At 40.4% G+C, this 26991-nt stretch overlaps 1 protein-coding gene across 1 annotated transcript in view; it reads left to right on the top strand.

Annotated features, from left to right (window-relative positions):
• LOC146869264 (uncharacterized) overlaps positions 1–26991 on the top strand; it is a 105987-nt gene that overhangs the window by 46731 nt on the left and 32265 nt on the right. The window contains exon 6 of the mRNA XM_085632983.1: positions 14796–15066. Coding sequence (XP_085489109.1) covers positions 14796–15066 — 271 coding nt within the window. The remainder of the gene's footprint in view (positions 1–14795; positions 15067–26991) is intronic.

The following is a 26991-nucleotide window of genomic DNA, read 5'->3' as shown; positions in this document are numbered from 1 at the left end:
AAGACCCCCCCGGAGCTCTCTGTGAGTGTGACGAGTCCAACACCTGGTGCCAAACAAGATTAAAGTCCCCCAATAGCAGAATATTCCCCTCAGTGAAAGTCTCCAAAGTCATAAGAATGGAGAGAACAAAGTCCTGCTGGCCTGAGTTAGGTGCAAAGATGACTGCGAATGTGCATGGACGACCCCATAGCTCTCCCCGAACCATAAGGAACCTCCCGTTTTTGTCAGTTTTGGAGTCTTGTGCTTGGAACGGAATCCCCGTGTGAAACAGCAATGCCACCCCGTTTTGTTTGGAGGAGTGAGAAGACCTAAATATAAGGGGATAAGCTTTATGATGCAACCGGTGTTTCTCGGATCTTTTGAGGTGCGTCTCTTGAAGAGCCGCCACCTGGACATTGTGATCCAGCAGGTATTTCCAGAAGCGGTGGCGTTTGTTAGGGGAGTTCAAGCCGCGGGCATTCCAGGTTATAGTCCTGACCGCCATTAATAACTGGTTGGGATTTTACCCCCTAGGCGAGAATCTCTGTCCGAGTGTAGCTCCTGGACCCCCTCCCTCCCACCACATCCAATAAACAACATAAAAAGGCACCATGACATCGATTTAAATTAATTAACCAGAGCAAACAATGAAAACAAGTGTGGAGAATCTCCCTCCTAGAGGGGGATCTCCCTAGGAAGATGCTCTCGGACAACGTTACCCTTCCCGATTCCCTAGCCCCTCTATGAACAAAAATCAAGGCATAGGCTTTGTAACAATATACAGCTATTTATCAGTGAACATATAAATAAAGACCCCTGCAAAAAACAGTCCAAACAAAGAGTCCCAGTGGTTTCGCAGGCAATCAGAAGAAATGCAAGTCTTCCGCAACCACCTCCCTCCAATTGGAAACCTCTTACCGCAGCGGAGATAGGACAGATTCCTCATCCTCTCGCAACCAGCATCGTGCTCCCAAGTGGCCGCAAAGACAGCATCTGGGACCGGGTCGTCTTGTAAGGACCAGGCTCCTAGGCCCCCAAGGGGACAAAGCATGCAAGTCCTCCACTCCATCCAGTTCTCCATGGCTTCGTCCGATCGCCCCCAACGGAGGAAGTGTGGCGCGAGCTTTATCAGCAAGATAAATGCAAGTCCTTCAATCTGTCCAGCCTCTGAATGTTCGGGATCCGTCAAGTCCTCAAAGATTCGTGAGGTACCGCATAGGGTTCATCATCAGTAGAAAGAACCATGCCGATTGGTGGTGAGGTCGGTCGCGAGTCCATCCTGTCGCGTACCTATCACAGTTAGGGTAGAGGTAAGATCTTCGCTGCCCCCGGCATCGCTTCGTCGACCTGGCGATTCGGGTTATTCCTGCCCCCAATGAGCTTCGTGTTAGGCAGCATAGGAGTCATCCGTCATTGGCCTCAATCTGTAGTTTTCATACCACTGAAGCCTACTGTCCGCCAAGGGCCCCCACCCTGTCGCCTGCGCCGCCGTGCACCTTCCGTGTCTTGTGAAGAGGTTTTGTCATGTGAGGAGGAGATCTCGATTCCCAATAAGTCTGCAGCTTCTTTCAACTCCGTGCAATGTTGATATTTGTCGTCCCATTGGAAGGCTATTCCAAACGGATAGGTCCATCGATATCTGGTTCTCTTCTCTCTCAGAAAATCGGTAACCGGGCGGAATTGCTCAAGCCGTAGGAGCGTGGCCTGTGCCACGTCTTGGTAGAGTTCACATGTAGCATTTTGGAAGGTGACCTTTTCGGTAGCTCTCGCTTTTTGAAGAACCATTTCCTTGGTCTTGAACGAGCTGAACTTGGCCAGCACATCACGGGGCCCCCGGTTCTCCCCTGGCAGGCGCGACCCCACTCTGTGCCGAGCCTCAGGGCCATCCTCCCCCAAAAGAGGGGAGAACAAGCCCAACATGAACGCCTCCAGGTCCAAGCCCTTGCAATCTTCCTCCAGTCCTCTTGCTCGGATGTTGTCACATCGAGAGCGACTCTCTAAATCCTTGCATTTAAGCAAGGTGGCTCGCAGTTGGCCACACAAGTCCGCCGACCCTTCTTTTAGGGTTGTGAGGCGTTCGGCCAGCTCTTGATGTTTGGCCTCAAGGTCCAACGTGCGGGTGCCCACTGAGTCTACATCTGCCTGCAGGGAAACCATTTCCTCCCTCATCTTGTCCCGGATTAACTCAAAGGAGGCATCTATGTCAGCCTTGATGTCTGCCCGAAGTTCCTTTTTTGAATTCCCGCAAGGAAGACAGGAGGTCCTCCCTAGTTAGCACCATGGTCCCCGTTGATGATGCTGCCTCGTCGCCTGCCCCTCCGGTGCCAATGGCGGCAAAGTAGTTAGAGACCCTGTTGTTGGGGGGTCTTTTTGGATGGCATAAGAGGATCCGCTTCCTGGTCAGCTCCTGGCCGCCCCTTCCTTCTTGCAGAACCAGTGCGGAGCTTCTGTGTCTACCGGTAGGTCCCAGGCCGCTTCTCTTCCCTCGCAGGGGTCCTGTCCAGCCCTCGACCCAGCTGTCCCGCAGACCTTGTGGATCCCCACAGTGCCTTCGCTATGTCCCCTGATTTAGTGTATCTCAGGGTTCGCCCTTGCAAATTTGGGGGGCCCGCCTAGTAGCCCTTGAGGTGCTGCCTGTGCACTTTAATGTAGTTAATTCCCCATCTCAGTGGCCATGTTAGGGTCAAGCCACAGGCCTCCTCAATATCGTGAAGGGGGGCCCCAGGGTATCCCTCCTTGTGAATACCTCCTGATCGCAGGATCGCTTCAGCTAGCACGCATCCGTCCTACCCCCGTTGTGCTGTACTTGCCGTTTGAGGGCTAACTGAATGGTGCCTCCAGGACCAGCTCCTCATCAACTCCATCACCTGCAGCGTATCGGATTTCCAGGCCCCCGCTGCGTTCTGCAATCCGTGTGCTGCTCCTTGATGTCTCGCAGAGAGGGGGACGTGAGACCCACATTCGTGTAGCTGGCATGTCCCCAGGGCAGGAGTCAGTGCCACCGCCGATCGTTTCTTCTTCGCCGCTCCAGGTCCACCATCTTGCAGTTCCCACTACCCGGTCACCTCCCTCTGTCTCTGCCGTGATTCTGGGGCGCAATAGAGTGTTGGGGACACACAGGGAGCACCCTCACCTGCTTTCATGAGCTGGATTGACCCACCGCAGCAGCGACAGGAGTCTCGAGGATTTAGGCAGAGTGCCGCTCAGAGATCACCGCGATGCAAGGCACCATTTCCTCTGTAGGATCGCCGATCTGTAAAGCGATCGCCTGCTCTCACAGGTATGCAACTGGGGTTCCCTCGGCAATTTGTGTCATCCCCTTGTTCGGGGGTGTGCAAGAATATCTCCGGTGTATGGCCGTTATGCCTTTTTCCATAAATAGTTACGCGGCCAGGGACGGAGCCGATCAGAAACACATCTGGTCGGCCATAGTAGTTGGCCACGCCCCCCCAATATCTGTATTTTTAAGAAAAAGGGGAAACCATCTGAGCAACCTGGGTCTTACCGTCCAATTTCTCTTCTTAACTCTGACGGTAAAATCTACGCCAAAATTTTGGCCACACGGCTGGCCAAAATTATAATACCAATAGTATCTTTTAAACAACATGGTTTCATACCTGGAAGAGGGATGGTAGACCATGTGAGTAGAGTAGTTACTCTCTTTGACATTGCACAGGTAGAAGCTCGAGAATTAGGGCTGATTTTACTCGATGCCGAAAAGGCATTCGACCGGGTGTCTTGGAATTTTCTTTGGAGGGGATTACAACAAATGGGTTTTGGACAGGGATATATCCAAGCTTTACAGGCCCTATACCATCTCCCTGCGGCGAAAATATGCTCAATGGGACATTATTCGGAGACCATCCTGATCTCTAGAGGCACATGACAAGGGTGTCCATGCTCACCACTTTTATTTGCGTTGTATATTAACCCCTTTATTATTATGCTTGAACAGAGTAAAAAGAATATGCCTTTTATTGTACAACAAGAACGGTTCTGTGTAATAGCATACGCCGATGATATTGCGATTGTTACTTTCAACCCCTGTCTTGCAATACCCGAAATATAATCTTTAGCGCAGAAATTTGGGGCGGCATCTGGGTATAAATTAAATACAGCCAAAACCCAAATCTTATGTACAAGTCAAGCAATGGATAGGGATGCTAGGCTGGTTAGGGAAGCCACATATTTGGGGATTAAGATTCACACCTCTGTAAAAGAGATTGTTGAGGTTAATTGGTGCGATATTATTTGAGGAGTAAAACGGTCACTCGAAAGGTGGTAGAATCTTCATCTGTCACTAGTTGGCAGACCCAATGTTCTGAAGATGAATGTTTTGCCACGGGTTATGTATTTTTTTAGGACAGTTCCTCTGGAGGTATCTGCTAAACAAATCCAGCATCTACAATCACTCTGTGCCAGGTACATGTGGGCACCGGGGAAACCTCGAAGAGCGGCGTGACATATGACACTCTCTCGAGAAAGAGGAGGGTGGTCTATACCTGATTTTGCTTTTTATTATTATTATTGTATTTTGGTTAACGTACGCATTTTGCTGACTGGGGAAGAGGTTAGTAATTTGTCTGAAGCCCCCTCAATCTACCAGATGATTCTTGGCTCGGAGGTGAAGCATTTCCTGTTCAAAAGGTTGGATGGCAGCTACTTTAAAAGAACCCATTTTCAGGTGTTAAATGCCGTCTTTAAAGTCTGGAAGAGAGTACGGAAAAACTTTAAGATTCCTGTACTCTCTTTCAATACCCCTACTAATGCCACCGGAGTTTTGCCTTTGATCTTTTGGGACCAGGTGGCTGCAACTTGGAGAGAGAAGGGTATTATCGTACTTGGCGATATGTATCAGGCCGATGGGAGGTTATATTTATTTTCGGAGTTGGCGGAGAAATACCATTTACCCCCAACCCAATTTTTCAAATATTTGCAAGTAAGGGACTTCTTGGGAAAACATCCTATTTGTACCACAAAGTCTAAAATTGTAGAAATCATTAGACGACAGGGAAATATCGGGTTGATTTATAAAATATTGTTAGAGGGTAGAACCAATGATTTAGAAAAGTACAACATTATATGGAGAACCTGGCTGCGAAATCCTGAAATTTCATTGGAGATATCTATTGATCTGTCTGGGAGGATTTTTATGGCAGCTAATTTAAAAAATCAACATTATAAAATGTTATTTAACCTGTACCATACCCCCGTTAAGATGATGAAGTCGGGGGCTCAGCATGATGGGAAATGCTTTCGCTGTGGAATAGACAGTGCAGATATATTACATGTGTTTTTTGCTTGTACTGCATTAGACTCTCTGATAGGATCTATAGAGAGATTCCTGTCAGAAATTACGGGTGTTCCCGTAAAAATCTCTCAATCTACAGTGTTGCTTGGAATTCCGTCAGGAGAAACTATTGTATAAATATCGCTATTTAATTTTTATGGCTACGGCGGTGGCTCGGTTACCAATACCGTCATTTTGGTTACATCAGGAGGCCCCGTCCTTCGATATGTGGCGCGCCAAGTTCTTTAATGTTTTTAACATGGAATACAGTCTTTATGCTGTCAAAGGATATAGAAAAAGGAAATTGGGGTTACTGATTTGGGGGGTCTTGAGGGATTATATGGCAGGTTAATGAGCTTCGGCCATATGTAACTTAGTAGGTTGTCAAGTTATTTTGATGTAAGGGGATACTATGCATGACCATGGTTCTTTCTTCGTTATGGCTTATTACAATCAATGATGGATGTTTTTATGTATGTTTTTATTTATGTATTATGCATTTCGCTGCTATGGATCTCAAATAAAAAGTAAAAAAAAAGGAATGAGTATCTCGATTTACATGTGTGTGCCCCCTTAAAGTCAATGGAGCAAGTGAAACCAGACAATAGTGAGACTTTGGGATCGTTGGGTGGTACAGAGGTTTAGACATGGCCGTCTTTAAGTATGTCACCCTATTTGTTGCTTCTTGGTAAAAGTCAAGGTTGGCGGTTTCTACCCTGAATTGTTCCAGTTGGTACTTGCCGTCCGGATCCGAGTGTGAAACTTCTTGTCAGTATATGCGGCAGCGGTCGACGAAATTATGTGGTAGGTTTGAATATGTGACAAGAAAAAGGCATTTTATGCAATATATCGTGGCACATTTTATGGCAGGTTTATTACACTCTTGTCATTTTAACACTCTTACTACATGAGGAAAAAGTTTCACTCTATTACTATCAGCATAACATTTTGAAAGCTGCAATCATAAACTAAAATGTGACAAGATAATCTATAGGCAGCTGCACAGGTGGTACATTTTTAGTAACTTTTGATCTCTTTGAACTAGAAACATAGATTTTATTTTGTTGCAATCTACAAGTTGTATTACATGTGGTGGGTTATGCAGTTACCTGACATGTCACACAGTTTGGTGCTTACTTTCCCTCCATGTTAAAGAACAGTAGATGTTTCAGCACCCGGGCTAATGTGCTGCATAGCTAAATACATAAAAGGTCCAAAAGGCGAGACCGATTGCATTGCAAATGCTTGTTTAAACAGTAATTGCACATTCCATATAACCAAAATTAAGTAATGCATAGACTCCATTCAAGTTTGTTTAAAAATCTTTCTTCATAGTACTTTATTAATGTTCTTTTTTTTAACATAATATCCAACAATATAGCAGATGTAGCCAACACGTTTTGTCTGTTTACAGAGACTTCTTCAGGACTGCAAAATGTAGACAATACATATATTTAACATCTTTAATTACAAAACATTTATTCTAAAATCATTGCATTAATTGTTCATATGAAATCCACCAGATGGCACCATAATCAATATACTCAAAACACAATGCAAAACCAGAACATAATAAATACATTGGTGAGGCCAATAGAGAAAATCTCATTGATATCACAATTATTTTTTAATACATTACATCATTTGCTTATGTATAATACAATTCTTATCTACTCATCAAAGTACATCATAATTGATACAGCATAGACATTATGTTAACCATAGTATAGTGAGTTTATGGTGAGGCTACTCAAATGCATATTCTTACCCTATTAGCAACATTCTAATTTCAAGTCTCTCATGAGAAGCAACAAAAAGGAAAGAAAAAGCAAACATAATGAAGAAGGGGAAAGAGGGAAAAAAAAAGAAAAAGAAAAAAGAAGAAGAAAACGGAAGAGACAGGAAAGAAATAGAAAGAGGAAAGGGGCCCAATTTTTATTATACCCATTTCTGTTTCCTCTTACATAGTTACTTTGTGATAACACATTCATATTCATTTCACATGGTTCCTTTCTTATCCCCATTTTTTGCATGTCCAACTAATTTTGTAAGTAAAAATAAGTTAAAGATATCTTTTCAATGTTCTCACACCCGTACCTTTTATGTGTGGATAATGTCATTTGTCCCAGCCTACAAAGAATAGAATAATTAACCCATTAGAGCTACATTGAGTGTGACAAGATTCTTTATGTCAATCAGCTATATTAAATACTACATCCTACACGTCATGTTCCTGCGGTTCATACAGAGAAGGTTATCATCAATAAATCTGGTTCTTGCCCGTGTTGGCATTAGAATCTAATACAATCCATAACAATTATATATCTAAATTTTTTTTTTTAATATTTAGACTAAAATGCTAATCCATTCAATTTTACATTTTAGCATCCATAATCTTTAAGTGCACAGGTACCATGTTAAGAAAATGTCTAGTGTAGTGTTAAAACGATCATATTCTGTCCATCAGATGGTATATGAAAGTAGGGGCTGTCCCAAAAAATGGTCCAAGATCTGGGAGAAATGGAATGAATACCGGGGAATGATATTGTTGTAGTGTATCTTATGTTGTGTACCTTTAAACCTGTGATGATATCTTATGATGTCTTAGGCTCTAAAATGTATGTCTCCTGGCAACTGTATGAGCTGAGTACATTCTTATTGGAGCTGTTGGCAGAGCTGGTCTCCATGTAGCCAATAAATAACCAGCCTACTACACTTTGTGTCTGCCTGGTTACTACAAAATTTTGGCGACAATCTTTGACTAAATGGAAGAACTACTCCTGACTTTACTTCACTGTCATACCAACTTTGAGTTTATTAAGGAAATAACAACGATGGACTACTACACACAATATATTATCTGCGTTGCCCTGCGCTAGCATCTACGCTTAATTTTTCCCAAATCTACCAAAGAAGGACTATGTTTACCTTTAAACTGCTAGCAACTGCCTTCCTGCCTCTCGCAGCTTCCTCACGCTCCCATCTTGCTCGCGCCATCAGTCTTGCTCCATCAGCCATCTCCCGCTTGGGTCACTCGCATCCATTGTTAGAAGCTGCCAACTTGCTTCGGCTTTGCCTTTTCATCATGCCGTCACACCACGTAACGTCAGTGAGACTATTTTAACAAGTTGGGAAACATTATCTTATCTACCACGCAACGCCGCGGCCATCTCTGTGAATTCAGGTAGCGACTTTTCGACCCTGCATTACGTTGCCTTAGTAACACAGCAGTGTGTGTTTTTATCGACTTCAGTGATACACACACCCTTTATTCATGCTTTAAACAAGCAAGTCAACACAGCCACATGTGTTCCCATGCTACTTCGGTGATACACACACCTTCTTTAAAAAGCAGGAAGTCAAGTGTGTCTACCGTGAGGTACAAGGTGACACTCACACCACTCCAGTTTGTTTAATAACGTGAACAGCCTTACAGCGTGTATCTACTACACATACGGTGACACACACACCTTCTAGTGTTGTTTTTATTTATCAACAATAGTCAAACAGTGTTTCCATTTTGCGCTCCAACTACACTGGTGTGCTGCTACTTCTTCAGCATTACACACACCTACAAGTGTTTCATCCTCAGTTTATCACTTGCGCATTCTCAAATCATTACTTGTGTCACTTTTCGACTGTGTATTTCCAATGTTAATCTACAGTGATATACACACCTCATCTAAGTGACATAACATTTTTTTTCTACTCGCAGTGCATATTAACAGTGTGGAATTCTCATTTCTTCCACACTCTGGTCTTTCTCATACTGTATCCCAATGTTTTTGGATATTTATTTTGGTTGTCTGTTCTGCATCATTTTTCGCTAAAATTTACCCTCCTTAGCAGAATTGTGTACTATGCAGTCTGTTAATCCTCCACCTTTATTCCTTAACTATCCCAGTGATCCTCCAGTCCGGTGGGAAATCTGGTATGACGATTTTCAAACCTACCTAGGTGCTATAAGCGCTCTACGTTTCAGCGCAGAGAGAAAAAGATGACTTCTTCTCCACTCTCTAGGATTTGAGGGATGGTCTATTTATAAACACTTACCACCTCTGCCGGATGAACAATGTGATGGCATTGATGAATATGAGGAATCTTTAAGAGAAAGCAAGCTGAAGGAGAAGATAATGATACTTACATTTCCTCCTTGCGTAGATTAGCATCTGACTGCAAGTTTGAAAACTTTGCAGACCAACTCATCAGGGACCAGTTCATTTGCCAGTGCAAGGACAAAAATATACGTCAAAAACTGTTGAGTTTAGGCGATCCATCTCTTGACGAGACTATCAAAATCGCTAAAAGCATAGAGATATTCATAGTTTCACTGAAATAATTGGAAGACAAACCTTTAGATTCTGTAAATGTTGTTAATACTAGTAATCCTCTTAACTTTCGTGCCAAGCCTAGTCAGTCGATCAATCAACCTTCCAAGCCCAAATCTGACTTAGCCAGTTCCTCTAGGGCTAATGGTAATAACATGTGCATCAGGTGTGCTAATTCCTCACATATCAAGGGTTCCCGTTGTCATGCTAGCAATGTCATGTGCAATTATTGCAAAAAGATGGGGCATTTTGCTAAAGTCTGCTTAAAAAAAAGGAATGTAAGAAACCAGCTGCAGGGGCAAAGATCACGATGGTTACTCAAAAATTGTTTGAGGAGACCTGGAATGATTCCCAAGCCCTATCTCCACCTGATCGTTCTCCTGTCTCGTATAAGGGACGAAAGATAGATTCAATGTGTTTTTTAAGGCAAAATGACATTCAAAGGCAGGAGAATCAAGGGGAAGATTTATGTTGCAGTTAAGGGACTCAACATATTGGGTTGGTTCCACCAGGGCCTGTTCGGCATAATATTGAATCCCGGGGCTAAGGAGCAAGTGCTAGCTGTCAAACAAGTTTCCTAAAGTTTTTAGCAAGAACCTGGGAAGGATCAAAGGATTCACGCACAAAATTATTGTTAAAGATGGCGCACTTTCCACCAAACACAAACTAAGAGGAGTGCCGTTTAGTGTGAGGGAGGATCTAGAAAAGGAATTTAAGGGGCTTTGTGATAAAGGGATCACCGAACCAACGGACTCTTCATTATGGCTTTCCCCCTTGGTCGTAGCCAGAAAAAGGGGAGGAGATCTCCGCATCTGTGTGGACTTGCGATCCCTCAATAAAGAAATATGGGTAGATTCCCACCCCTTACCGAAAATTAATGACCTGTTCGCTTCCACCAAGGGGGCATGTTTTTTCACGAAGCTTGACCTAGCCAGTGCCTATCACCAGGTGTAATTAGATCCAGGATCACGCCATTTAACTGCATTTGTATCGCCTCTGGGGACATTTCGCTACTGTCGCATGCCCTTTGGGTTTGAGTCAGCAGCATCTGTTTTACAGAGGATAATGAGCAATATACTCAGAGGTGTTGATGGCGTCCTGGTGTTCCAAGACAATGTACTCATTTTCGGTAAAGATGTGTTTCTCATGACAGTCTTTTAACCTTGTTCAAAAAACGTGGTGTTGTGTTGAAGGAGGAGAAGTGTCAATTTCTGTGTTCCAAAGTTGAATATTTGGGGCATGTCATTTCTCACGATGGAGTCAGCCCCCGACCAGGATTACTTCAAGCCATCATGGATGCTCCTGATCCAGAAGACAAAGCTGGGGTCAAGTCGTTACTGGGGCTATGTGAGTACTACTCACAGTTTATTCCGAACTTTGCATTCATTGTGCATCCTATAAGTAATCTTCTCGAAAAGGGAGTCAAGTTTGAATGGTGTAATGAATGTGTGGTAGCTCTCCCATTTGTGAAATCTGCAATAAGGAACGGTCCCGTTTTGAAACCATTCGACCCTAGTTTGCCATGTTGCATAACAGTTGACGCCAGTCAAGTTGGCATTGGTGCCACCATAACCCAATGGGACAACAATTGTGAGAATACAGCTTGTTTTCCATCCAGAATATTAGGAACTCCTGAGCTCCAGTACTCTGTCATCGAAAAGGAGCTGTTGGCCTGTACATGGGCTATTGAGAAGTTTCGACCTTATGTCTGGGTTAATAGGTTCCTGCTATTGACATATCATAAACCGTTGGTAAACATTCTGGGGGGAGTGTGAGTTAGTGCTGTTCCCCCGTAGAATTATGCGAATGCTAACAAAACTCCTTCAGTACCCGTTTGGAGTGGAGCACGTTTCTGGTGGTAAGAATGGCACGGCAGATTTCTTATCCTGCTTTCCCATCAAATTGAGTGAACATGACGAGGTAAATTTGGAAGAGTTTTCAAATGAAGATTGTGTTGACTGTCTTGTCACTGTGTTAGACTTACCTGACTTGAATCTGGGTTCTGAGACCGATTGGGTGCAGGCGCTGGAGTCTGACAGCGTGATACGTGAAGTTTGTACTTTCGTCAGGAATGGATGGCCCAGAGAAAAGATGCTCCCACTACCTCTCCAATCTTTTTGGAAGGTTGAAGGTAAACTTTCTATTGAAGATGGTTTGCTGCTCAGGGCGCACAAGTTCGTACCCCCTGATGTTTTCCACAAAATCATCATTGATAGAGCCCACAAAGGTCATCTAGGTGCCACGCACACCAAGCGGTGCATCCGGGATGTCTATTGGTGGCCAGGGATTGATGCTGAAATTGATCGTGCAGTTGCTAATTGTTGTGTCTGCGGTGCAGCTGACAAAAGTTTGAAAGTGTCTGCTCCCCCCTTGATCCACATTGAATGCCCCGAAGGTCCATGGTTAAAACTTGGTATTGATGTTATGGGACCGTATGAAGTTCTCCCAGGTGGTTCTCGTTTCATTTTGATCTTCATGGACTATGCATCTAAATGGCCTGAGGTTAAAATGGTGAGAGAAGCCAACACGAAAGCCATTGTGGAGTTTCTTGAAAACGTGTGGCTGAGAGAGGGTTTTCCTCAGACCTTAGTCTCGGACAATGGGAAACAGTTCATCAGGGCAGAATTTTAGTCTTTTCTCCTTGAGTCTGGTGTGAAACACCAAAAGAGCTCCCTTTACCACCCACAAACCAATGGTTTAGTTGAGAGAATGAATCCGGTGGTAGGGGAGTGTATTAAATGGGCCAGAGCTGGAGGTCATGATATTTGCAAGGCACTGAACGCAATGGTGTGGTTCTATAGGACTACGCCCATTCCATCACTAAGATTTCTCCTTTTGAACTTTTTCGGGGACGGAAGCCAAACACTAGTTTCAGGCCTGCGTGGATGAGCAAGTGGGTCACGTCTGAGTCTGATGTTGCCCAGCTGATGTCTTTGGCGAGTGAGAATATGTCTATTGTTCAATCCAAACAGAAGCAGTGGTTTGACTCATAAAGGTGCTAAAGTAGCTCCGCTTGAAGTGGGAGACATGATTAAAAACAAAACTGCTGTTCATACCAAAAAGGGAGACAGCAAATTCAGTCAACCGGTCAAAGTTATGAAAGTTCTTGGAAATGCGGTAAAGGTTGAGGGTGGTCATTTGTGGAACCTTAGCAGGTGGTGAAGGTCCGGGTAAAAGATGCCACTTCGCGTTCAGAGAAATTGGTTCCTTCTCGTATTGATCAAACTTGTTCCAAAAAGAGAACTAGAAACACTGTTAGGCCTGCTAGGTACAGGTCGTGATTTGGTTGTTTGGTTTTCTGTTTATCTTTGTTTTTTTTGTTTAGAAGAGAAGATATGTTGTAGTGTATCTTATGTTGTTTACCTTTAACCCTGTGAGGATATCTTATGATGTCTTAGGCTCTAGAATGTATCTCTCCTGGCAACTGTATGAGCTGAGTACATTCTTGTTGGAGCTGTTGGCAGAGCTGGTCCCCATGTAGCCAATAAATAACCAGCCTACTACACTTTGTGTCTGCCTGTTTTCTACCGATATGTTCACCACTGCCCCCTCGAGGGCAAAGGGAATTGTTTGAAGACACCTAAGGGGGTATGGAAGATCTCAGGGGTAGGAAGAAAGACTTAAGAGTTAAGTATTGGATCACAATGAATGTCACCTCCTTTTTGACGGAATGTATCGCAAAATGTTATGTAATAATTGTGAATTGCTGTCGCTTAGCAATGTTTTAATTTTATGTAATAAAAAGATTTAAAAAAATATAATAATAATAATCTGTCCATTAGATTCTCACGTGAGATTGTAACAGTATTAATGTTCACTAGTACCAATTCTCATTGTATCGCGTTTCAATGAGAATTTTATAACATCACAATATTGCATCCTTTTTGCTAATCAAGAGTCTTACCGGCAGGATGCAATTCAATAAAAAAAAAATTCTCCAAAAAACTCCCATAATTTTTCATTTCAACATTCACCATCTTTGAATGCCCTTTTATAACATCGTCACATATAAGAGTCCTATAGTTTGGGACAAATCAGTCCCATAGCGAAAAGTAGCAAGAAGGAGAACATTGAATAGGTATCTTTACTTTATTATTACATAGAAAATGAGTTGGACATGCACTAAATCGGTTTATGAAAGGAATCATGTGAAATAAATATGAATGTGTTATCACTATGTAAGTGGAAACAGTAATGGGTATAATAAAAATTGGGCCCCTCTTTCCTCTTTCTATTTCTTTCGTTTCTCTTCCATTTTCTTCTTCTTTTTTTCATTTTCTTTTTTTTCCGTCCTATTTCCCCTTCTTCTTTATTTTTGCTTTTTCTTTCCTTTTCCTTGTATCTCATTACAGACTTAAAATTAGAATGTTGCTAATAGGGTAAGAATATACAATTGAGTAGCCTCATCAATAAATTCTTCATACTTTGGTTTACATAATGTCTATGCCGTATCGATTATGGTGTCATGTGATGAGCAGCTAAGAATTGTATTATTCATAAGCAAATGATGCAATGTATAAAAAAAATCGTTTGATATCAGTCAGATGTCATCTATTGGCCTCACCAATGAATTCATTATGTTCTGGTTTTGTGCATTGTTTTCGGTATATTGATTATGGTGCCATCAGGTGGATTTCATATGAGCAATTAATGCAATCATTTTAGAATAAATGTTCTGTAATTATGGATTTTAAATATATGTATGTATTGTCTATATTTTGTAGCCTTTAAGAAGTCTCTTGGAAGAGATGAAACGCGTTGGCTACATTGGCTATATTGATGAATAAAATGTGAAAAAAAGAAGAACATTAATAAAGGACTATGAAGAAAGATTTTTATAAAAAACTTGAATGGAGTCTGTGCATTACTTAATTCAGATTATTAGGAATGTATAATTATTGCTTAAAGAATATATAGTGAGTGCTGATCATTTGTGCTAAAATAATTTGGGGACCTATATCCCTATACGGAGGATAAGGAGGCTGATCCTCCAGATCTGAGCTCCACTTGTTGAAATTGTTTCCACTCTAAGTGATAGGTGCGGTTGCTAAGTCTCAGCCTTAATTTGTAAATCACATTTTAAAATGTTGTGCGCTGGCATAAGATTTGTTTATTGTCTCCATATGTCTCCAATCTCTCTCTTACACTAAAGCAATGGAATTTATATAGCATGAAATAACACTGGATTTTCTACGCAGTTGTCAATGTGGCCCGAGGAGGAGTGGCGATTCAGTCAAGCACTTACCAAAATGGAATTGCCAGTCGAAGCATTGATGGGAACCTGAGGAATATTTTTGATCATGGTTTTTGCTCTCACACCAATAATGACTATTCCTCCTGGTGGAGGGTGGATTTGCTGGGCACCTATAGCATTGCTTCAGTCAGCATAACCAACACAAATGGCAATACCATCATTGCCAACATGTATGTTGGGAGTTCCTTGGAGAGTAATGGTGTCTTGAATGCAAGGTAAGGAAGGATGGGCAGCACCACTTTGAAACAATGCATCGAAAAGATAGTAGATGGAAAGTTCACTGTTGGGTCATTAACTTAATTTGTGGTATACTATAGTTGGTCTATCATGAGGTAAAGAACCTTTAACAACTAATATAGCCCAAGGCAGAAGGTCTATAATCCCATTAGAGCATTCCATCCACTCAGGGTATAATGTTCTAAAATATATAAATTCTAAAATAAACAGTGAGAAACAGAATGATACACATTGGAAGACATTATCGACCCTTATAAACATTTTCTTCAATTTCACTCTCATAACAATTCAGTATCCTAATTAAGCAATATCAGCTAAGGGTGAAGGCACTCCAAAATAGTTTCTGACCAGGTTGATGTTAGAGGACCCGAGGTTAAGCTGAGGGCCCTACTCCACCCATCAACAGCTTTCTGTGAGTGTCCTACCCCTTGTATCATGTTACTATTGTAAATCAGACCCTTAAAGGAATATATAGAAAGAATGGTAATAGCTTTTAGTCACAATGTAAATCATTTATTATTTGTGCCACAATAATTTTTGGAATTGTGGTGAGTTCTAAGGTGATTTCCACTTAGGAAAAATGCTGTTCCTCTGCTGGGATTTTATGTACCATCTTTGACAGAAAACACTTTGCTCTTGCAGTTATCTCATGGACGTTCTAATTAGTGCTCCAAAAGCTAAAATGAGGACATATGTTCTGTAAATTCATATATATCTTCCTTACCCATGTGAGAATAAAGCCTGTAATGTTGAGTGAAATGTGTGTAAGAGCAAGAGTCGGCCATTTGATTCCCAGTGTTCTGTTGTAACGTTATAGTGCTAATGAATTACTGGAACGCTGACAATGGATATTAATGACAAATGTGAGGCACATTTGAATGCCATATTGCTGGAATAGGAGTTGGTGGATTTAAAGCTTTTCTTCTTGAGCTTGAATTAATTGAACATTGAGGATTAAATGATCTGAAAACAAATATTTATGAGGGGAAGTATGGGTTTCAGTCATATATACCATACTATATTTTAAGTAGGCCTGGGCGTAAAACTCTGCTCTGCCCGCTGAGTTAGCAGAATTCAGCAACTCGGCATTCCTGGGGAGAATGCAGAGTTACAGACAAACTTCGAAACTCCGCAATGGAGCGGAATTATTTTTCTGTTGGCGCAGCAATCACGTCATTTGTTGCACGCGAGGAGTGAGACGAGACTTGCCAGGGACTCATGAGCGCCGACAAAAAATGTTCTGGCAGCACACTAGATTTTGCGCATGCTTAACGAGGCTTTAAGCTGTGCCAGCGACTTCGGACGCTTCTTTTGTGATGGAGGCGAGCGCGAGGGACCGCTGCTACAACTTGGAGAAGACTCTCTCTTCTAAAAGCAGCTAAATCTTTTCAAAAACTAAAAAAACATCTCAAATGGACCGTTCACATTCTTTTTTTTGTGGGAGGAGCCCTTTTGTTATTGTACTTTTTTTTCAACAAGGAAGAAGTGCCTTGAGACTCCAACTTCCTGTTCGTGTCCAGCAGGCTCCTCCCAGTGATATGTCCTGGTCACATTTCATTTGGACTTTTAGCTGGAAGGATCACTCTATTTGTTTGCTTGCATATATATCATCAGATTTGACGACTTTGTTTTTGTGGTATCACAAGTAAGTTAACAACTGTTGTATAAGGGTGTTGTTTGTGTGATAGAGGGCATGCACCAGGATTTATTTGTACTTTATTTGATTTTCAGAATTTATTGTGGTAGGTGGCCTGCATTTTCAGTAGGGGCCTAGCTATTTTTTTGCATGCAATTTTTCTTCTTTTATTAAGGAACAATGTTGCACAATTCAGTAAATTTTCTCTATGTTTTAATACATTTGCAATATTCATTTAATTCTCTATGTTGCCTAGTCTGCTAATGGGCCATCCAGCCAGTAGGACCAGTATTGGTCATGAGTGTATGAAACAACTGTTTATGTGGTGTCTATTGAATTGAAACATCATTAAGCCATGGATGGCATTGGATTAAATTACAAAATCTCTTTTTTTCAGGGATATTTCATGTTGTCGTTCTGCAAACAGTGTATAGGTAGGGTAATATATTTGATGCCTTTGGGGGATGTGTGTTGTAAAAAACTGTTGGCCAGTTAATTCTCGTTTTTTGACATTGTTGAATTAATACTGTTTTGCCCTGTGTTACCATGCCTCCTTGTCTGGCCGGTGTGTGAGTGTGTTTGCCATAGGCCACCATTTGTCTTTGTTCCCCATGCCACATGGCCAGAGGCCATTTTGCATAGTCAGTGTCTATAGACCTGCATGTGTTCTTTGTTTTACATGCCTCCTGTTAGTTGTTTGACAATGTGTCTCGTGACCATTTTATGTAGGAGCCAGTGTGCTTTTGCCACAGGACTGCATGTGTTCTTTGTTGTGGCCATGCCTCCTTATTGGTTATTTTTGTTTGACCATGTGGCTGGCAGCCATTTTGTGTGGGCAGCCAGTGTGCTTTTGCCATAGGTCTACATGTGTTCTTTGTTTTGGCCATGCCTCCTGCCCGCATGTGTTCTTTGTTGTAGCCATGCCTCCTTGCTGGTTGTTGTTATTTGACCATGTGGCTGGTGGCCATTTTGTGTCAGCAACCAGTGTGCTATTGCCATAGGCCTGCATGTGTTCTTTGTTGTGGCTGTGCCTCCTTCCTGGTTGATGTTGTTTGACCATGTGGCTGGTGGCCATTTTGTGTAGGCAGCCAGTGTGCTTTTGCCATAGGCCTGCATGTGTTCTTTGTTGTAGCCATCCATCCATGCTGGCCGTTGTTTTTTGACAATGTGACCATTTTGTTAGCCAGCCAGTTTGCTTTTTGCCATAGGCCTAAATGTGTTCTTTTTTTTCCACGCGTCCTTGCTTGTTGTTTGACCATGTGGCCATTTTGGCAACCATCCTTTTTTCAGTTTTCAAAGCCATTTTGTATGTAGACACCTACGCCTTTTTGTTTGTGATCTTTTTTTTGTTTAGTGTTCCCTGTTATCAGTTTAATAATAATATTCTTGAAGCCTAATTGCTCCATGCTCATACTAGTCTAAATGTGCTGCATGGATAGTGTTTTATGTTATTGTATACTTTTTTTGCATTTTTTACCTGTGCCACTCCTTGCCTCCCAAATCCCAATGGGTTTCTTATGGTAGTCCCTTAGTACATCAGCACATATATATATATATATATATATATATATATATATATATATATATATATCATCGCTCCATCTGCACCTCCAGACCAGCGCACTCAAAAGACGGGTGCTTTTAAACGCGAAGGTGCATTCGCGTTCGTATATCCTTTATTACATAGCGAGTATGGAAAACATGACGCGTTTCGGCTATGCCTTAGTCGAATGTTTCTCGAAGTTCGGCCAGAAAGCAGCATATTTAAAAGAAGCGTTGCGTGAATCACATGACGACATAATGCATGGACAACAAAAGAGGACAATCCCCTCACAGTATTAGACGCCATATTGGAGTGTAGTTTTGAAACTCATAAATACGAATTTCAAATTGTTTGACATTCCGCCGTATATCGGCTTACACGTTGTCACTAAGTTGACCATTATAAAGCCGTAAATCGGCTATCATCACCACATAATGAATATCAGAGCAATAGACTGTTTACACCAGTGTACCTGTGATGTCAAGGCAACATATAATAAGTCAAATGCATATTAGTTCGTATTGAATACAAAGAGAAAATTCAGCCGTGTATCAGCTACCTCAATGTCACTCAAATTATGCTAACATTATGCCTACACTCCAATATGGCGTCTAATACTGTGAGGGGATTGTCCTCTTTTGTTGTCCATGCATTATGTCGTCATGTGATTCACGCAACGCTTCTTTTAAATATGCTGCTTTCTGGCGCGAACTTCGAGAAACATTCAACTAAGGCATAGCCGAAACGCGTCATGTTTTCCATACTCGCTATGTAATAAAGGATCTAACAACTGCAGGAGTTTCCCGCTGAGTGCTTTTCCAAGTTCTTGAAAGTAACTGGGAGTGAGCGCATATATATATATATATACATATATATATATTCACTTGAACTCCGTAGGCTTGCGCAGACTTTAACCAACAACGAAGCACAGACCACAAGGTAAACCAGCAAAGGTTTTATTCTTTAGTCCCCTCGACCTTTACAGCCATGACGCATTTCAGCCCGGAAGGGCCTTGATCACATGACACGCTCTGTCAGGTGATTGGTTATTTTATAGCTTTTTTTGCTCTTTTTTTATGCTGTATTTTCAACAAAACTTTATAAAGTGCTTAACAATAAAGTGCTAGTGCCTGAGTAAGTAATTAATATTGGCAGGAAAAACAATTTAGTGTCTAAAACAAATGTTAAAACACATTGTAATTAGCTAAAATTGTTTACAGTTTGAGCAAATTAAAGAAATAAATAATTCAACTTTGTTAAAATGACATTTGTTTCTCTAGTCAAATAACAATGTTGTGGATTGCAATTAGAGTATTGTCTGCATAAATGCACCAAAGATGACTGGCTATTTGTATTTTTAATGGCGAAGTAAAATTACAGTATAAATACTAAAAACTTCAAACCAACAATTCTAAAAGCCCTTTCAATAAAATTGCAAAGTTCATCTATTCAGAAACAAAATGTTACATGTTGATTTGCTAATAGAATTTTCCTGTCTTAAAATACATTAATAAAGTGCAAGTGCCAACTACTCTAAAAAATTCACCAATTCTAATGTACATAAAGGTGCTAAAAATATCTAAAATACCTATAAAAAACTAAAAACAACCTATAAAATCACCCCTATGTGCAAAATAGTACCTTAATAGAATTTTAAACAACATTTTTAACAGTGTAGGCGGCGGACATGTTATCTAGTTGAATGCCATATAATGAATGTTGTTATGCATAAATGCCATTAATCTAGTGTCCTATAGATTAGTATCTGATGAGATAATCATGGCAGAAGTTATGCTAATTAGAGGCATGTATGGAGCTCCTCAGTTGCATTGAGACCTCTCGGATGTTTTGTATCTAAATTCAAAATGTATTTAGTTTCCAAGCGTCTCAATTCTTTTTGCCTATTTCCCCCTCTTTTGTTATAAGGGATTGAGTCAATTAAAAAGTAGGTTATGCCTGTAGGATCAGCGCTATGTGTCTCATTGAAGTGTCTGGCCACTGGATATTGCTGATCCCTGTTCTTGATTGCTCTTATGTGTTGCAGTATCCGCTTGTGGGCTTGCAAGGTGGTACTGCCAATGTATTTCAGACCACAAGGGCACTGCAACACATATATCACATATTCAGATTTGCAATTGAGGGCTTTCGTAATTGGTTTTTCTTCTTCACAGAAAGGTGTTGTGAAGAATGTTCGGTTTAGGCCATGTTTGCAAGCCTTACAAACCTTACATTTGAAAAAACCCTTTCTTTGGGCTAGCCAAGTATTGAAGTTAGTACTGGCAGGATCATTTTGAACTAAAATATCCTTCATGGATGAGGCCCTACTGTATGTGATAGCTGGCTTTTTTGTCAGAGTTTGACCAATAACAGGGTCACTTAAAACCAGTGGCCAATTTTTAGTAATCAATTTTCTGATTTCATTTTCTTGTTTACTAAATTGGATGATGAATCTAAATGTATCCTCTTGTTCTGTCATCCCATGTTTAGCGTAAGGTTCAAGCAACGATTCCCTGGACTTGCTTCTACTTTTGACAATGGCTTTGTCTAGACATTAAGTCGTGTAGCCTCTTTCCTGGAATCTTTTTTTACTGATATGCTGTTCCTTAGTAAGATCAGTATCATTGCTGCAAATGCGTCTCAGCCTAAGCATCTCACCGTAAGGAATACTGTTGATGAGATGCCTAGGGTGAGAACTGCCGGCATGCAATGTAGTATTCCCAGCTGTCGGCTTCCTATGCAGCCTGGTTTCGATTTTTCCATTTTGTGTGTAAACTTCTACATCCAAAAAGTTTACAGTTGTCTCACTAATAGATGCGGTAAACTCCAGATTTAGGGCATTGATATTAAGTTGACTTAGGAATTCTTCTGCTTCAGTTTTTGACCCATCCCAAATAATAAAAAGGTCGTCTATATACCTCCACCAAACTTTGATATTTTTAGTTACGTATGTGTTGTATTGGTTGGGGAGGACCAGCTCTTCCCACCAACCCATGTGGAGACAGGCATAGCTGGGGGAAAAGCTGGCCCCCATTGCTACGCCTCGCAATTGTTGGTACAAGTTGTTTTGGAACACAAAATAATTGTTTTTTAAACAAAATTCTGCCATGTTAACAATCATAGTACTGTGTTCAATATATTGGTATCCTTTTTTTGCCAAATAAAAATCAATGGCCTTTAGTCCATCTCTAAGATTGATGGACGCATATAGAGATGTAACGTCTAGCGTCATCAATAGATTATTTTCTTGCCATGAATAATTTAAAAGGTTAGCCAAAAAGTCACTGGTATCTTTGATGTAAGATCTTAAACTCTGAACATGTTCTTGTAGAAAATAATCCACATATTTCGTATTTTTTTTCAAAAGGCTATTTCGAGCTGAAATTATGGGTCTTCCTGGTGGTTGCTGTGCGTTCTTGTGAATTTTAGGAATAAAATACAGGATTGGGACTATTGGATGATTTTATTAACATTATTAGGTGAAAAAGCTAAAATGAGGAAGCAAACACTGTATGTGTGCTTCATTGACTTAATAGCTGCGTTTGATTCTGTCCCGCGAAACATTCTTTGGTCGAAGTTAAGGAACTGGGGAATATCGGAAACTTTATTAAAAATGATTATATTACTTTATTCCGACACCTGGGTTCAGATTAAGATTGGCGATGGTAAACATACGACTCGTCGTTTGACTACTAACGTAGGACTAAAACAAGGTTGTGTTTTGGCTCCTTGCCTTTTTAATCTTTTTATGGCCGAACTCCCAGCCCATTTTAATACTATTAATTCGCATTCACCCTCGATATACGGTAATGAAATCAAATATTTGCAATATGCTGATGATACCATCTTAATGAGCCAAACCGCTATAGGCCTAAAAAGGTTAATTGATTCCTTTAACTCCTATGTCATACAAAATGGACTAACTATTAATATAAAAAAGACAAAAATAATGACTATGGGAAAGGGTAAATCGAGAATAAAAGAATGGAATATTAACGGCCTGGTGATTGAAAATGTTAAAACATATAAATACTTGGGTATTATTTTTGATGACGGACTGATATTTAGGCAGCATTTTAATAAACTTGAAGCCAGGGGTTTATTCCTCGCTTTTGCTTTTAGAAAATTGAGAGACAAATTGGTCTGTCCTAATTATGAACATTTAATGAGGGTGATGAGAGCAAAATTGATTCCATCCTTAGATTATTGTTCCATCATCTTTAGGGGCAAAGACGCAAAATTGCTTGATGATATAGAAATTAGGACATACAAATCTGTTTTTAAGATACCTAAATATATTAGTCGTGCCAATATAAGATTAGAATTTGGTTTGAAGAACCAATTATTGGCACGCCAATCTGTATTTTTAAAGTCTTTATTATCATTAGTCCGATCAGAGGAAGGATCTTTAGCGAAGTTGTGTTGGCTCGAAATTTCAGAAGGTGAATACTCGAGAACTTGGCAGTCATATTTAAATGATTGTTTAAGCAATTATAAATGCTTAAAATTAGAAGACGAAATGAGGAGTAAAACTGTATTTAAGAAAGAAATGAATCAAATGGCTGCTTTGCTTAGCACTATAGTGGACAAGGATGACCTAAGAAAAAAAACTCATTTTTGGACAATAGCTAACTCTTTTGGTAGGTTGTCCCCCCAACTTTATTTGTCATACCATTTGAGACCTTTGATTAAGAACAAATTTATTCATTTAAGGTTGGGAAGATATCCAACAAAGGATGGAATACCAAAATGGGAAAGTAAATGGTCATCTAATGTCTGCAGGCTCTGTGGGTTAACTGAAGAAACCTTAATGCATATTGTAACAATATGCCCAGGGCTAACAGATGCTCGAAAGTCTATCCTTAAACCAATTTTTAATGAATCGGGTTTTAGAACATGTAGGAATGCAATTATTGCCTGTTTAAGTGGTGATGATATTAAATGTGTTCATCTCTTTATTAAGTTCATCACTATTGTGGAAAAGAAATTAAAAAAAATAGCTGCTTGAAGAATAATATTACACGACTATAGAGTACCAGCAACTTAATATAATTTAGGAGTTTGTAGACAATTATTAGAGATAACATTCTTTTTTTAGTTGGTATGATCTCTTAATGTCTAATTATTGAAATTATGAAACGTGTTATTATTAGAAGTTATTGTAGCTCACAGGTCATATTATATCAACTGTGTTGCTGTTAAAATATCTGACGTTAAAACATGGTACTCTAATTAGATGTAGTTAAAACAATATTTGCTGCTAACATAAAGCTCCTTAGTAAGCATAATGCACTTTATAGTAGTTTATGAATGGATAATAGTAAAAGGATCTCAACTGTAATATCTGCTGCTAATATATGTTACTTTAGAAAGATGTTGCTAAAATATTTTTTGCGGTCAGTAAAAGGTATTATTGTAAGCATAATGCTTTTTTTTCATCAAACATGAAATGATAATAGTGAAATAATTGCAAATTACAATAACCGCTGCTAATATATGTTGTTTTATTTTGTTGCATTTTAAATGGTAATTATTGGAAGTATAATGCACTCTATTGATTATAATGCTTTTTAATTACTATTTTATGTAAAGGTTTTAACGTAAGGTTGAAAAATTGTTAATTATTAATTTACAGGTAGTGGTTCTTTTCAAGGTGTTTTTATTTTTTATTTTTCTGTGTGTGTGCACATGTTTGTAATGATTTTAATTAATTAACAAATAAATTACTACCCTTATTGGATGATCATTGTTTAAAAATTTAAATTCAGTCCTTTATTTTTCCATCCTATCAGTTTCAACATGAAATCATTGGTTACACTGCGTAATGTGGGGTAATCGCTGCGACAATAGCACTTGTTGTCTTGCAGTTGTTTCATTGCTTCGGAAATATAGTCGCTTTTTTTCCAAAGGAAAACATTGCCGCCCTTGTCCGCATTGCGCACCACTATGTCAGAGTTCTTTTTCAACTTGGCCATTAAAGCGTAAAATTGAATTTCCTGCTTGTTGGATTTTGCTTTAGTATTTTTTTGAATTTTAAAATTTAAATCTTTCAAACCATTAATCACATTGTCATGAAAATTGTCTATAGCATCCTTAATCATCAATGGATGAAATGTCAAGCGTGGTTTAAACTGTGTTTTAGGCTTAAGTTGCATGTTTCTATCTTCGCCTTCATAATTGGCTGGTATCGAGGGACTCAAAGTTAAAATTGCATTTTCATCTGCAAGTTCTTGCATCTCACTTAGAAAACATTTATCAGATTGGGTGAGAGAGAACAGAGTAGATTCAGCAGACATTTGAATAGGTTGTATGGCCATAGTGTCATTGCTGGTCTTATTTAACTGTGATTCGGTTTGATGAAAATGCTTTTTTAATTTCAATTTCCTTATGCTCTTATAGACATCGAGTCGTGTAGTAGCGTAGTTGAATGAACTAACCGGGCAAAATGAGAGGCCATATATATATGATAATTTTTGTTCACATTTTTTTATTTAATATTCATTTATTTGTTTTTGTAGTAGTTGTAGTTTATTTTTTTAATTATTAATACATTTTTTAAATTATTATTATTTTTTAAAATGTTCTTTTTCACATTTTCCCTGCATCCATCAACCCCCTGTCTGCCATAGGCACACAGCCGCACAACCATATTCATTTTCTAAGGATTTTTCCATTGTCACCTGCACCTCCCTGAGTGCCACATTCCAACTCGATGCACATAAAGCAAACAGTTACATCTGCATGTTATTGCTGTTTCTTATCCTTCCTGATTGTAAATGAAAGTTTATGTTGGTGTGGTTCTACTTTTGAATGGATACACTGTTTTGTTGTTAATTATTTATAACTTAAGTAACCACACTAAATTATGTTGTTTGTACTACTAATTCAAACTGTGACAATGCCACGTTTCACTTCTTGTTTGTCTGCATTTTATTGCACAAGAGAAAAGACATCGCCCACAGTACTGCCAGACAGAAGGCATGTACGCATGACCACACGACCACACAACACGGTCATCTCTTCAGCTTGTGCCACTGCCAACTGACAGCTTCAAGATGGCCCCAAAGAAAGGTGCTACCAAGAAAATGGCCAGTGATAAGAAGGAGCTTACCAAAACTAGTAGGTCACCCCAGACATTTTAGGGGCAACGTTGCGTGCCTGCCACACTGGCCTCCGGGGAGCAGCACTCTAGCCTCAACGGCCCATTCCTAACCTGGGCCCAAGCTCATGTCTGTCACAGAGGCAGACACTGTATTCACGGCAATGCCGACGAGCAGTGACGGGGAATTGGAATCATCTCTTTCACAAAGTAGTACCCAATCGTTGCCAGATACTCAGCTAATTGGACAACAACAGCCGCAGCCAGCAATAGTAGCTCTCCCTGAACTAGGAGCACTTCAGGATATTGAGCTTCATGCCGAGGAAGTAGAAGAAGCCCCTCTTCCAGAAGATCCATTGTCTTCCAGATCATTAGCAAGAAAAAGGAAGGGTACCCCACCATCTTCTTCTGCAAGCCCCCCTTCTGATGATCAAGACTCCACCTGGATGCCGCCTCAATCTGAGACATGCCAGGAAAGACTAGGGAAAAGGAAGGTTCCTGAAATTCTTAGAGTGACCGATGAAGAAGAGGCGGATGATGACGACCAAGTCATCATGAATGTTAGCCCAGTCACAGACGAGACTGACGTTACCCTTGTCGTGGAATCAGATCTCTTAATAAGTGCAAAATATAGATATAATGAAAAAACGTGAAGATAAAGGTATAGAGCCTCTTTTTGGTCTGTTCTTATCTTTTTTTATGTATAAAGCCCGATTAGGCCTCATGAGTCCATTCGAGGTAGAAGGGATGCCTGTAGTCATACTTTCATCAAGGCCACTCCCTCGTTGTGGGACTACTGTTCACCCGTGGCTCTGGAGCTAGGGTTTTTTGCATAAAAAATTTGAAAAGATAAGAACAGACCAAATAGGTTCTGTATTCCTTAATCTTCACTTTTTTTTATTATATCTATATTTTGCACTTATTAAGAGATCTGATGACTGTAGGAGTGGTAACAGGGAGTAATCCACTTAGGTCCTGATGAAAAGCCTTGGGGTAGGGCTTGAAACTTGTCGACCAGAGAAACTAAAGGTCATTTACCCTAGATGTTTCTCACCATCCCCATTTTTTAACCATATCAACTAGGGAATTGAATAAACAAATCCTTTTTCCACTAACCAGATATTTTTAACCCATTTTTTACACAAAACCCCCCACTTCAATATCATTACAACCAGCCTAGGTGTGTAGTCAAAACATACTATCAGTGCTCTCACGTATCCGTCGGTCGCAGCTCACCCCGTTCCGTAGCAGGTTAGGGATGAACCTTATGATGAAGCATACCACTAAGTGGTAACCCTGGTGGGTGAGGGTTACTTACAAGGAAAACCTTTTCCTTCCCGAAACGAGGTTGACATCATTGCTATTTGTGATGTCCTTTTGGTTATTTGATAAAAGTTTGGAGGACAAGTCCTCCCCTTTTTACTCTATCTCCCTCTTTTGTTGTTTTGATGAGACTGACGCTACTCCATCTCAACCTTCTCTGAGGGATGTGGCACAGAAACCACCACTGTCAGCTTCCATATTTGCAAGGCACCTGAGACCTACATTCACAAACAGCTCAGTGGAAGTAAGCACTGCAGAAAAGCAAATGTTGAAACACCCACCTACCGCCACTTCTTCTGACATTG

Source organism: Triturus cristatus, chromosome 1_1 (assembly GCF_964204655.1).
Source record: "Triturus cristatus chromosome 1_1, aTriCri1.1, whole genome shotgun sequence".
In the NCBI taxonomy this organism is placed as follows: domain Eukaryota; kingdom Metazoa; phylum Chordata; class Amphibia; order Caudata; family Salamandridae; genus Triturus; species Triturus cristatus.
Note: the sequence above shows the minus strand (reverse complement) of the source record. Positions and strands in the feature narration are given on the sequence as shown.